Genomic DNA, 12668 nt, shown 5'->3' on the forward strand with positions numbered 1-12668 from the left:
TATTTTTTAAGTTTTCTGTTCCTAAAATATTCAACAAGGCTAAGTTGTTTCACTGGACACCTTAAAATCTCCGACATGTCCGGGTAAATCCGGACGTATGGAAACCATAGAAATAATATTAAGCAAAACTTACATCATCTAATCTCTTCTTTTTTAATGACTGATAATCTTCCTCTAGCTTGGCAAGTTGGTGTTTCAATCGATCTCTCTCTAATTTCATTTGTTGTATTTCTTCCTCCTTCCGAAAATCTTGTATACTTTCTGATCTCATAGATTGGGATGCCAATTTTTCCGGATAGCTTCTGAAGTCCTTTCTCTCACTTAAGTTTCTTAAACTGCCCTCTCTGAAAATAAAAATGACTGTGAAATTCAGCAGATAAAATCACGGAGAGCTAGGGTTGGGGAGGTAGAAAATTTGATATATTCTACCGTATTTTCTACACCAGCTAATTTTCTACATTTTTTACATGTCCAGACGTAGAAAATTGGTTGTGTATATTGTAAGCTGTTTTTTGAGTTTGTATTTATTTCAAATACTTTAATCGATTTGTACAAGAAACAAACTAATAATGATATCTCTAATCGTTATTTATTATGTAGCAAATATATAGCCAATTTAATAAATATATAGATAGTATACAGGGTGCTACAAATTCGGGGTACGAGCATTGGTATCTCGGAAACCGTAATAGATACGAAGATCAAGGGGCAAAGTTGTTTCTTGGCATGTTTACCAAGATGCAATCAAAAAAGTTTTTACAATTTCGGAGTTTTTCGGAAAAAAACGATTTTTTTTTGAAAATCAATTTTATTTTTTCCTGTCGTTATTTTTTAGAAAATCAAAAAACTAATTGCACATTCTCATAGCCACTTTATTAGGGCTATCTGATGGTATATTTAGATTTTCAAATTAGCTGATAATTTGTGGGATACAGAGGCCAACTTAATTTTTTTAAATACGGACCTGCATTTTTTATATCATGTTTTGAAAGAACTTGGTCTCCTGAGTACAATGATATGCTACACTTGATACTTTTTTTGTTTTGGGTAGTTTAACAATAACAAATCTATTTAATTGTTATTTAAAATAATTTCAAGTCCGACTCTGGTTTTTGAATTATCGATCTGCGCTAATTAACATTGAATAAGGAAAATCAAGCCAATTGAAAGATTCAAATAATTAATATCCAGGTCAGCAATTTAAAGATTTTATTAGTATTTTAATAAAGCACGCTTTTAGATGTTTCAAAAAACTAGCCACTAAACTAGCTCTAAACTTAGTTTTTTGAAACATCTAAAAGCGTGCTTTATTAAAATACTAATATTTCAACGATGTTTCACAAGGAACCAATCACAGCTTCAGTACAATTTATTAAAGATTTTATTTTTAACTTTTTCTATTGTGAATTTGAAATCTCAGTGTACGATCTTATAATATGCATAATATTAATCGTAATTATTATAAATAAATCAACTTCTACAAACTAGTTTCTAATGCTCTACATGTTCGACAGGGTTACCACTCTCCATAATGCACAAATTTATTTTTCGTTCAATTTTATTTATAGCTCTTTGAACATATCTTCTTCTTATACTTCCGAATGCATTTTGTAATAATGCTTTAGCTGTCCTTTATTGCTCGTTAATTGTTTTTGTACTCTAAATGTTGAAATGTATTGATTTCATTTTTACTCCACGTCATTGTTAAGTTTGACAGCTTCACAATATTGTAACGATGAATAGATTAAATATTTAAAAAACAGAGCCGGACTTGAAATTAGTTTAAATAAATTGTGTTCAAATGTCAAAAACAAAAAAGTATTAAGTGTGGTATATCACTGTACTCAGGAGACCGAGTTCTTTCAAAACCTCAAATAAAAATGCAGGTCCGTATTTAAAAAAATTAAGTTGGCCTCTGTATCTCACAAATTATTAGCCAATTTGAAAATCTAAAAATACCATCAGATAGCCCTATAAAGTGGCTATGAGAATTTGCCATTATTTTTTTGATTTTCTAAAATGTAACGACAGGAAAAAATAAAATTGATTTTCAAAAAATCCGTTTTTCCAAAAAACTCAGCAATCCTTAAAATTTTTCAAACTTTTTTGACAGTATTTTAGTATTAACATCCCAAAGCGCAACTTTGCCCCAATTTAACCGTATTTGTATCTATTACGGTTACCGCGATACCAATGCTCGTACCTCGAATTTGTAGCACCCTGTATAGTATGTTAAAAAAAGCTTAACTATTAAGTTCCATATTATTTTAAATAGATATGCACCTACAATGGAAGAATTCGTGACAGTGACAATTGTGTTATTATAATTTACAGGCATATCGTATTTTCTGTAATTTTTTGGATGTTGTCTGTCGAAATCTTCCCTGACTTGTTAGATACACTATAGTCGAAGTTTACAGATATTTTTAATTCTATAAACTTTGCTATAGTATGTTTAACATTTAACAAAAAAGTTTTCAATAGTAAGGCATAGATTTCGGCATCTTTTAATCGGCCAGGACAAGACACGAAAAACATTAGATGAACATATATATTTTTCCAAGGCTACTTGATTAAAAAATAGTGTGATTAAGGCAGCCATGGCACTCTAAATTGAAAATTAAAATATATGTTTTTAAGCGAAAATGTCAAAAGTTGACATATGATATGACATTCTATTCAGAGTGTCATTTTTTATCGAATAAAGTAAAAATATATATCATAGGTGCCATTTAAAAATCAAAAGTTGTAGTCATTTCGGGGGAAACAGGAAGTGACCAAAAACAATTGAATACGTCAATCAATCCTAATTTAAATCATATATACTAACGTACCAAATCTCGTTATGTTATTTGAAAAAGTAAAAAAGTTATAGGGGTGAGCCTTTGAAAAAATTAGACTTTTCTGTATGGTCTTTAGATTAAATAAAAAAAATTCTAATAGTCTTCAGATCGATTAGTGTCTCTTATCTTGAGGGAGTTAGTACCGTCACAGAATAGAGAGATAGGTAGATACGCGCGCACATATTAGAGTTTTAACACTTATAGAATTTAAAGAAAATACCAAGAAAGAAACTTGAAAAGTAAAAAAAAAACGTTTTAAATATATAAAATTAATTTTGTACCTCTTCAGATTTTATACATTTTCCACTTAATATTCTACATTTTCTACGCACTTTTCTAAATACACGTAGAAAATTAATTCTCTACGCGTCGTTACCCAACCCTGCGGAGAATACATTACCTTTCTTTTTGCAACCTTCGGTTTGTTTTCTTACTTTCTTCAAGTTCTTTTTGGAGCTTAACGATGACCTTTTCTTTATTGGACAAATCTGTTTGTAAACCTCTAATTGTCGCTAGTAAATGCGCATCTTCTTTGATAGACTCCCTATCAGACGTTTTCTTTGCCATCACATTTTTCGGCTTAGTTGTCACAGCAACTGTCTGTATTGCAACGCTGAATGTTTCCTTTTGGGGAAGTTTATCTTCAAGAAACGTTTGTGTGTAAACATCGTAAGTATCCGATTTCGTCTTTAATTGGGCTTTTAAATCGCTGACGTGAAGTTCGAGGTCTTCGATGTGACTCTCGTATTTATTTTTCATTTGGTTAAACTTCTCTTGAATATCTAAGAAAACTCTAGATGACTGGGAATCCCTATTGGAAACTTCCTGTTCTAATGTTTTGATTCTATCTTCGAGCAGTCGCCTGGCTGAAAGATTCGTATCCACGGCATCCTCCTTTGCTGCTACTGCAATTTAAAACAGATTTTTTTCAAAATATCTCTGATGATACACGATTTGATACACGTCTTCCATGCATTAAAATCCCTATTTTCATATACAGGGTTGTTCACCACGTACAACACGGAGTATTGTAGCTAAACGATTATATTTTTACAAATTGTAAGTTTTGGATTTATTGAAGGACTATTGGAGCTACAATTTACAAAATATTTTTACAATATACAGAGTGTCCCAAATAAGTAAAAAATATTATAGTTGTATTTTTTTTAAATGGAACACCCTGTATATTATTCTATTATTAGATTCCAGGATTAAAATAAAGGTAAATTTGATTAAGGTTTATCACACTCTTTTAATAATAAAAGTAAATATAAATATTTACTGAAGTTTATTTATTGATCAGATATTGTATTGCAATAATAAACAAAATGCTACCTTATACAGAGTGTCTAAAAATTTATATTAAATAATTACTAGCTTTAAACGGCAATAACTTGTTTAATTTAAATGGAACACTCTATATATTTTACGAGAATCAGATACACAATTTAGTTGTCTATCAAATTGTATTATACCATTTTTTACCTATCTTTTCAAGTTTTTGTAGAAATTTGCATTTTCTTGAATATCGACATTTTAGATTATTTTTAAAGATGTAACAAATTTTCAATTTTATATTGATTTCTGAGTCAAATCCACAATTTATTTAGAATAATTTATTAAGTAAAACGATTCAGTACCAATGTAATTAACTAATTTTTCGGCGGAGTTAATGGTGGTATATTTAATTGGTATACTCTTTTACATGGGCGCCGGAAGAATGAAGTTTAGGGGGGGGGGGGCAAGGTAAAAATAAATAAAAAATTGAAATACATTTTTTATTATTTTACAGGTAACACCTAAAAATTTCGGTAATTATTGGGAAAACTGGAAATCGTCCGATTTTCATCAAAATTGGTATACACACTATTTTGAGGTCGTAGATTACGAATCTGAACTTGTTTCTTGGCGGTCTCTTACCGTTTTTCAGAAAAACGGAAAATTATTTCAACATTGAATTTTTCTTTATTTCGACCCTATAAAGTAATAATTTCACTATATTTCCGTTATATTATAGTTTATCTAAAAGCTGCACTTGATTGGGGATAGAAAAATGTCCAAAATTTTACTGAAAAACACTTTTCTTAACAAAATAACAAAGAAAATTGAGACCAGACGGAAGTTTGACATTTGATATATCCTTCTTTCGCTCTCCTATGTAATGAGAGAGACAACTATATTCTAAACCTAATCTAGAAATTTGAAAATTTACAACGTTGCCATATCTTCTATTTTTCGGGTGATTAGGGATTTTAAATAAATTTCCTATTATGACATCGACAAATAATTAAATATACCTACCTATATCCACAAAGTTACGCGGAAGAGTTTTGATTGCATTGGTTTCAACTTCTATGTGGAGGGGGTTAATTTTTTTTTGTTATATTATATTATTCATAACCACGAAGTTGCACGAAAGGGTTTTGATTGCATTGGTTTTAACTTCTTTGCGGAGGGGGTTAATCTTTTTTTGATATAATATAACAAGAAAAGATTAACACCCTCCGCATGGAAGTTGTAAGCAATGCAATCAAATCTCTTTCGTGCAACTTCGTGGTTATAAATAGTCAGTTCTCGTTGGTAAAATAGCAATTATGGGAAGGAGCCGTTCTTCTGGCGACCGCCTTTCGTAATCCCAGAATGAGCGAAAAAATCACGCTAAATTTAGGTTTAGCATTGGCAACGTTGCTTTAAATGCCAGAAACACATAACTCAACATTTTCAGATTGTTTACAAATTTATTTTAGCAAATTTTCCTCTATTATGCATAGAATTGGTTAAAAAAGTAACAGAAAATAGCAATAACATCATTGTTTATTGAATACCTAACAAAATATGTGCTAGAAAACCTTAAAAATATGAGAAATTAAGAAAAATTCGATGTTGAAATAATTTTCCGTTTTTCTGAAAACCGGTAAGAGACCGCCAAGAAAAAACTTCAGATTCGTAATCTACGACCTCAAAATAGGGTGTATACCAATTTTGGTGAAAATCTGACGATTTCCAGTTTTCCCAATAATTACCAAAATTTCATAATAATGATTATTTTTTTACAGATGGATGTAAAAAGATAGCTTTTATTTTTACTGTTTCAGTGTCCAGGGGGGGAGGGGCAAATGCTCCCTCTTGCCCCCCCTGTCCGGCGCCCATGCTCTTTTACAAAGATTTAAATACTTAGTTTTCTTTTTGTAAACAAATAGGCATGCAAAATTTTTATTTTTACCACCTGTACATTTTGTACATTTTTTTTAAAGCAGCTTAACAGCTTTAAAAGAAATCTAAAATGTCAATATTCCATAGTATAGTGATAAATAAGGTCTAAATTATAAGAAAATGAATTTTCTACGAAAACTTGAAGAGATAAGTAAAAAATGGTATAATAAAATTTGATAGACAATTAAATTGTGCATTTGATTCACCTAAAAAATACAGGAAGTTCCATTTAAATTAAACAAGTTATTGCCGTTTAAAGCTAGTAATTATTATTAAATATAAATTTTTGGACACTCTGTATAAGGTAGTATATTTTTTATTATTGCAACACAAAATCTGATCAATAAATAATCTTCAATAAACATTTAGTATTAAAAACTTTGATACCCTTGAAGAAATGAAGCCTTAAAATTTTTACTGCAATTTCATAAAATTGAAAATACTTCAAAAACGGTAAGGTTTAAGTGTGATAAACCTTAATCAAATTTACCTTTATTTCAATCGTAGAATCTAAAAATAGAATCAAATACAGAATGTTCTATTTAAAAAAAACTATAATATGTTCTACTTATTTGGGACATTCTGTATCTGGTAAAAATATTTTTAAATTGTAGCTGTAATAGTCCTTCAACGAACCCAAAACTTACAATTTGTAAAAATCTAATCCTTTAGTTGCAATTCTCCGTGTCGTGTATGGTGAACAACTCTGTATAAACAAAAACTGTTTTATTTCTTAATTTCCTTCTAGCCGATGCAAAAATTATTTCACACAACAGTCACCGCATCAGATTTTCAGCGATGAAGTAATGGCCCTGAAGTAAACTGACGTTAATTTTTTAAGCAAAAACTATGCGCCGGAAGAAAAAAATCATCAGATAAAAAATGTTTACAAATTAATGGAGATTTTGAAAATAATTTTTATTTTAAGAGAAGTCAGTGGTGTACCACTTTTTTCTCCTAAAATATGGCACTGGTTGAAATAAATAAAATTCTTTGTACACCAAAAAAGGTATTTTGATGCATAGAAGACGTGTATAAAGTTTCCCCCCATAAAGGTATCTATAATAAAATATTATTATGAAAATATTTTTTTTTTAGAAAATTTTAGCACCTTGCATCTCAGAAACTAAGATGTTTAGGACTTACATTCATATGAAGTTTTTTTCTTAGAATAGGTCCAAGAATTACCCCCTTAAATATTAGCATGTCAATAAGGAACACCTTGTATAAATTATATACAGTTTGTCAAAAAATAGTGTATCTAACTTCGGTGGATGATTCTACAGATAAAAATAAAACAAAAAGTTCCTATGAACATATGCCCTAAAATGCTCCCCGAAGAAGTTACAGCCCTCGAAAAGGTAAATAAAAATAATGTATTTTGTTTATTTTTAAGAACATTGGTAAACCGTTTTTCTTGAAATTTGGTACACTTATACACATTTTAATGCCGAAGATTTTTTTTACCTTCTTGTAAAAAAGACCTAGCTTTTTATGTCACTTGTTAAAATTACTGTATCTATAAGGATAAAAGAAGTACCACCAATAGTAATATCTGCCCTAATGGAAAGTACCGTACCTTTTCAGGGCTGTTACGAAATTTTACACAGTCGCCATTCTCTCCGGCATTATAATGTGTGTAAAGCCACGTACGAGGTAAGCGAACAAAACGTTCACGAAGATATATATAATTGATACTATATAGCAGCAAGTCGTAAACGACAGCACAGCCCATCGGTACCGAGGACTGAGGTGCGGGGAAGAATGCGACAACCAGTTCACTCTATAGATCTACGAGTAGGATGCGTTTAGGTAGTGGCTGTTTTTTCGAGTGCCCGGCTTAATGTGAGTTGAAAAAATAAATATGGATGACAACGTAAAAATTGCGGCAGCTGCTTTTATTGTATTGGCTGATGCTTGCAAAAAAAGACAAAAAAAAGAAACTCTGTAGCAAAACAAAATTGATGCAAAGCCGAGAAAATTACAGTGCAAGCATGTTATTAAATAACTTAACCGGTAAACAGTTTAAGCCCTCGAAAAGGTAAATAAAAATAATGTATTTTGTTTATTTTTAAGAACATTGGTAAACCGTTTTTCTTGAAATTTGGTACACTTATACACATTTTAATGCCGAAGATTTTTTTTACCTTCTTGTAAAAAAGACCTAGGTTTTTATGTCACTTGTTAAAATTACTGTATCTATAAGGATAAAAGAAGTACCACCAGTAGTAATATCTGCCCTAATGGAAAGTACCGTACCCTTTCAGGGCTGTTACGAAATTTTACACAGTCGCCATTCATTCCGACATTAAAATGTGTGTAAAGCCACGTACGAGCTAAGCGAACAAAACGTTCGTGAACATATATATAATTGATACTATATAGCAGCAAGTCGTAAACGACAGCACAGCCCATCGGTACCGAGGACTGAGGTGCGGGGAAGAATGCGACAACCAGTTCACTCTATAGATCTACGAGTAGGATGCGTTTAGGTATAGTCTATAAAATGAATAACTTTGAATTTTGACCGTTATTTTTTACCAATATGGCAAATATAAAATCCCTCTGTCAAAAAAGTTACTGATATTCTTTAAATTGAGTACCTGAACGAATCAGATAGGTAACTCTTTTTACTTTCGTGAAATAGAAAAGGAAAATAATAAAACAAGTGACAGTTCTTCCTCTTCTGCAAAAATCAACCCGAAATGTCATAATTGCCAAAAGTAAAATGTCATCAGCGTTTGACATTTCTAAATATCAAACCAATGCCGTCTCTAATAGAACAGCCACGGAGCGAGATTTATGACGTCACGCTAATTAGATACTAAGGATTAATAAATATGTTGTAAAATACATGGAAAACATAATTATTCCTCGTATTTTTGGTTTGTATTTTAAAAATGATATAGTTTACATGAAATATATATAATATACAGTTAATAAATACAATATATATACCTCTTTATAGTAATAAATACTTTGGCAAATAAATTATAAACCATACAAATGCAGCAAATGTTTTACAATATACAAATAATGAATAGGTACGTAAGATAATGGGTAAAATGTAAAATATATTTTAAATTTTGGTGTTTGAAAATCGATCTAATTTAACAAAAAACATTCAATATCTACTAATAGTGATGTATTATTATTTGCATTCACAAAATTTATATGTATATTTTGCAAGTATCAATGTTCGAAAAATTATATTTGCAAATAATACAATATCATAGAAAAAAGGCGTCAGCGATGGCTATAAAATAAAGATCGCTGTCATTTTATATGTAAAATTATTCTAAAATTTTTGATTTTCTTGGGATTTAGGTTAGGATGGAGTACGATTTCAGCCATAGTCAATGTAGATAGTTAGTGTTAAGAATAATAATTTTAAAAAATAAACAAAATATTAAAAATAAACAAAAACAATAAATAATAATGAATTAATATTATTAAAAAAGTTATTAACTGTATATTATGTATATTTCATGTAAACTATATCAGTTTTAAAATACGAACCAAAAATACGAGGAAATTTTTTCCATGTATTCTACAACATATTTATTAATCCGTAGTATTTAACTAGCGTGACGTCATAAATCTCACTCCGGGGCTGTTCTATTAGAGACGGCATTGCGTCAGCATGGCCGCAAGTTGCTAACCTAATAAAATTAACACTAGAAAAGCGCGCGGGAACTGTCAAATTCAAAGTTATTCGTTTCACAGACTATAGTTGCTGTTTTTTCGAGTGCCCGGCTTAATGTGAGTTGAAAAAATAAATATGGATGACAACGTGAAAATTGCGGCAGCTGCTTTTATTGTATTGGCTGATGCTTGCAAAAAAAAAGACAAAAAAAGAAACTCTGTAGCAAAACAAAATTGATGCAAAGCCGAGAAAACTACAGTGCAAGCATTTTATTAAATAACTTAACCGGTAAACAGTTTAAGAACTTTTGTCGTTGAAGAATCAAGGGTCTTTTGGTAGATTATTCGTTATAGTGTATTTTTAAGACCTGTATTCATTTTCAGCCGATTCTACCAGGTGTTTCTCAAAAGGGGCTCACCTTTTTTACTTTTTTATTTTTCCAGATATTACAACGAAATTTGGTTTGTTAGTATATGACATAAATCGGGATTGATTGACGTATTCAATTACCTTCGGTCGTTTCCTGTTTGACCGGAAATGACTACCACTTTGGATTTTTAGATTGTATCCTCAGTACTTTTTTACTTTATTTGATAGAAAATGACATTCTGAATAAAGTGACATATTATACGTTAATTTTAGACATTTTCAATTTAAAATATTGGTTATTTTTATTTACATTTTAAATAAAAATAGCATTTTAAATTTCAATCTAGAGTGCCAAGACTGTGTTAAAACTCTTAATTTGTAATCAAAGAACTTTGGAAACATATATTTGATCGTATCCTTTCATGACCGCTTAAAAGATGCCCAAATCGAATTTTTAATTTCAGAATCCCATAATTCCGGTTTGAAATAAAAATAATCATAAAGGTCTTTATTAACAAAAATGAACGATGGACAAAATCTAGTTACATAGCTATTCACACTCAACCAACAATAAAATTAAAATTATAAAATCTTTTCTTTGTATAAACAAATTAGTTGTAAATGTTTTTCACGATCCCAGTCAATAACTGGCGTACAAGCTAGCCGTTCGGCGCTCCGCGCTCCTAATAGGCCTAGGCTGGCTGTACTTGTTGGCTTTTTTAATATCTGTGTTAATTATATTATGTCCGCGAACGTTTTGTTCGCCTAGCTTGGCCGCGGCTTAAAAGTACCAAATTTCAAGAAAAACGGTTTCCCATTGTTCTTAAAAATAAACAAAATATATTATTTTTATTTACCTTTTCGAGGGCTGTAACTTCTTCGGGAAGCATTTTAGGGATGTGTTCATAGGAACTTTTTGTTTTATTTTTACCCCTGTAGATTCACCCACCGAAGTTAGATACACTATTTTTTTGACACCTTGTATATAAATTATAATAACTTGCCAACTGCACGACGCCATAATTATAAAAGAATAATCTACCATTTAAATTACTTAGTAAATCTAAACAGTGCTCTTAAGAATAAAGTAATTTATTTAGTAGAATATCATACCGTACAATTGCCACGTACTATTTATTAGAAATGAGCAAAACTTCTCCAATCGCAATTTAAACTGCAATTGCAATTTTTAAATCGCAGTGGTGACTGTAACTTGCGATTGCGATTTTAATATTTACCAAACCAAATTATTCGTATAAAAATGCCTTTTCTAAATATGTCAATGAGCCACTCTTGTTCCATTTGAAAAAAATTGAGACATGATTAAAATACGATTTGGGCATCTTTTAACTTGCCAGGATAAGACGCGAAAAACAATAGACGATCGAATTTATTTTTCCAACGTAGTCTAAGAGCTAGCGACGTTTTCGAGAAAGTATTTTAAGACGTCTGGCTCTTTGGTATATCTTTCACTATGCTCTTTGGAACAGCATGCGGCCCGTCTGGCTGCCGATACCCGTTGCGTTTACTACTGCGCATCGGAAGAAGATCTATATTTTTATTAACTTAGTCCTATAAATTCTAGTATTGAATATAAATCGAAAATGTCTCCATAGCGCAGTGCATAGAGTTTCCGACCACGAACCGATGATTCAGAGTTCGAATCCGGGTCAGGTCAAAGACTTTTTTATTTGATTTTCGTTTATATTCTGATAAGTAAAGTATTTTGCAGGTAAACTGGTTGCCTAAATTGAAACTCGCAAATAGAAGAAATCGCAATAGCAGTTTCCTATGAGAGCCAATCGCAGGTTGCGATTGTTATTTTAAAATCGCTGTGAGTGAATCGCAGTTTGATATTTTTTGCTCAACTCTACTATTTATTATTGCCAAGTATTACAACTGCCAAGTATATTATGCTTACCTATTAAAGCCGACACAGAATCAGGATGTTTTCTAGCAATAATTCTTTCCATCTCTTTGATTTGCCTATTCAGATCCTGAATACATTTGGAATCCTTTTCGTTTTGTAATTTTAAACTTTTCGTTTGTAATTTTTCTATTTCTAGTAGCTTATTTAAGTTGATTTCGTTTTCGATAAGTTTGCTCTTCACTTGCTGGGCGTTCAACAGTTCACCCTTGTACTTGCCTAACGTGGAATCGAGTTCAACAACTTTTCTTTCTAGATTCTTGTTGGAAGAGACGAGATCCTCGTACGAACTTTTAAGCAGCTGATGAGTTTTATTGACGGTGTCGAGCTGCAATTGCAAGGACGTGTTAATCTCTTTGGTATCCTTTAAATCTTCCAGAGCTTTTTCTAGTTCGATGTTTAAAACAGGCGATTGAAGAACTTTTGTGTTAAGTTCCTTTTTCAGTTTTTCAAGTAGAGTCTGAGTATTCTGAAGATCAGTCTGAAACAGAAAGTTAGTGAAATTGTTTGAATTGGTTCACAATTAAAATAATTTTTAAGTTCACTATACCGGGTGCGATTCAAAAATGGCTCTCCTCTATAACTTTTTTATTTTTTCAGATAAAAAAACGAGATTTGGTATGTTAGTATATGACATAAATTAGGATTGATTGATCTATTTAATTGTTTT

The 12668-nt window shown here is 30.9% G+C and overlaps 1 protein-coding gene across 1 annotated transcript in view; it reads right to left on the bottom strand.

The window, feature by feature from the left end:
- LOC115885669 (centrosomal protein of 162 kDa) overlaps window positions 1–12668 on the bottom strand; it is a 53809-nt gene that overhangs the window by 18233 nt on the left and 22908 nt on the right. The window contains exons 3-5 of the mRNA XM_030904650.1: window positions 11993–12479; window positions 3244–3748; window positions 134–344 (exon numbers count right to left, since the gene is read on the bottom strand). Coding sequence (XP_030760510.1) covers window positions 134–344; window positions 3244–3748; window positions 11993–12479 — 1203 coding nt within the window. The remainder of the gene's footprint in view (window positions 1–133; window positions 345–3243; window positions 3749–11992; window positions 12480–12668) is intronic.

The sequence above is a fragment of the Sitophilus oryzae genome, unplaced genomic scaffold (assembly GCF_002938485.1).
Source record: "Sitophilus oryzae breed Bouriz unplaced genomic scaffold, Soryzae_2.0 scaffold_41_pilon_pilon, whole genome shotgun sequence".
Lineage (NCBI taxonomy): Eukaryota > Metazoa > Arthropoda > Insecta > Coleoptera > Curculionidae > Sitophilus > Sitophilus oryzae.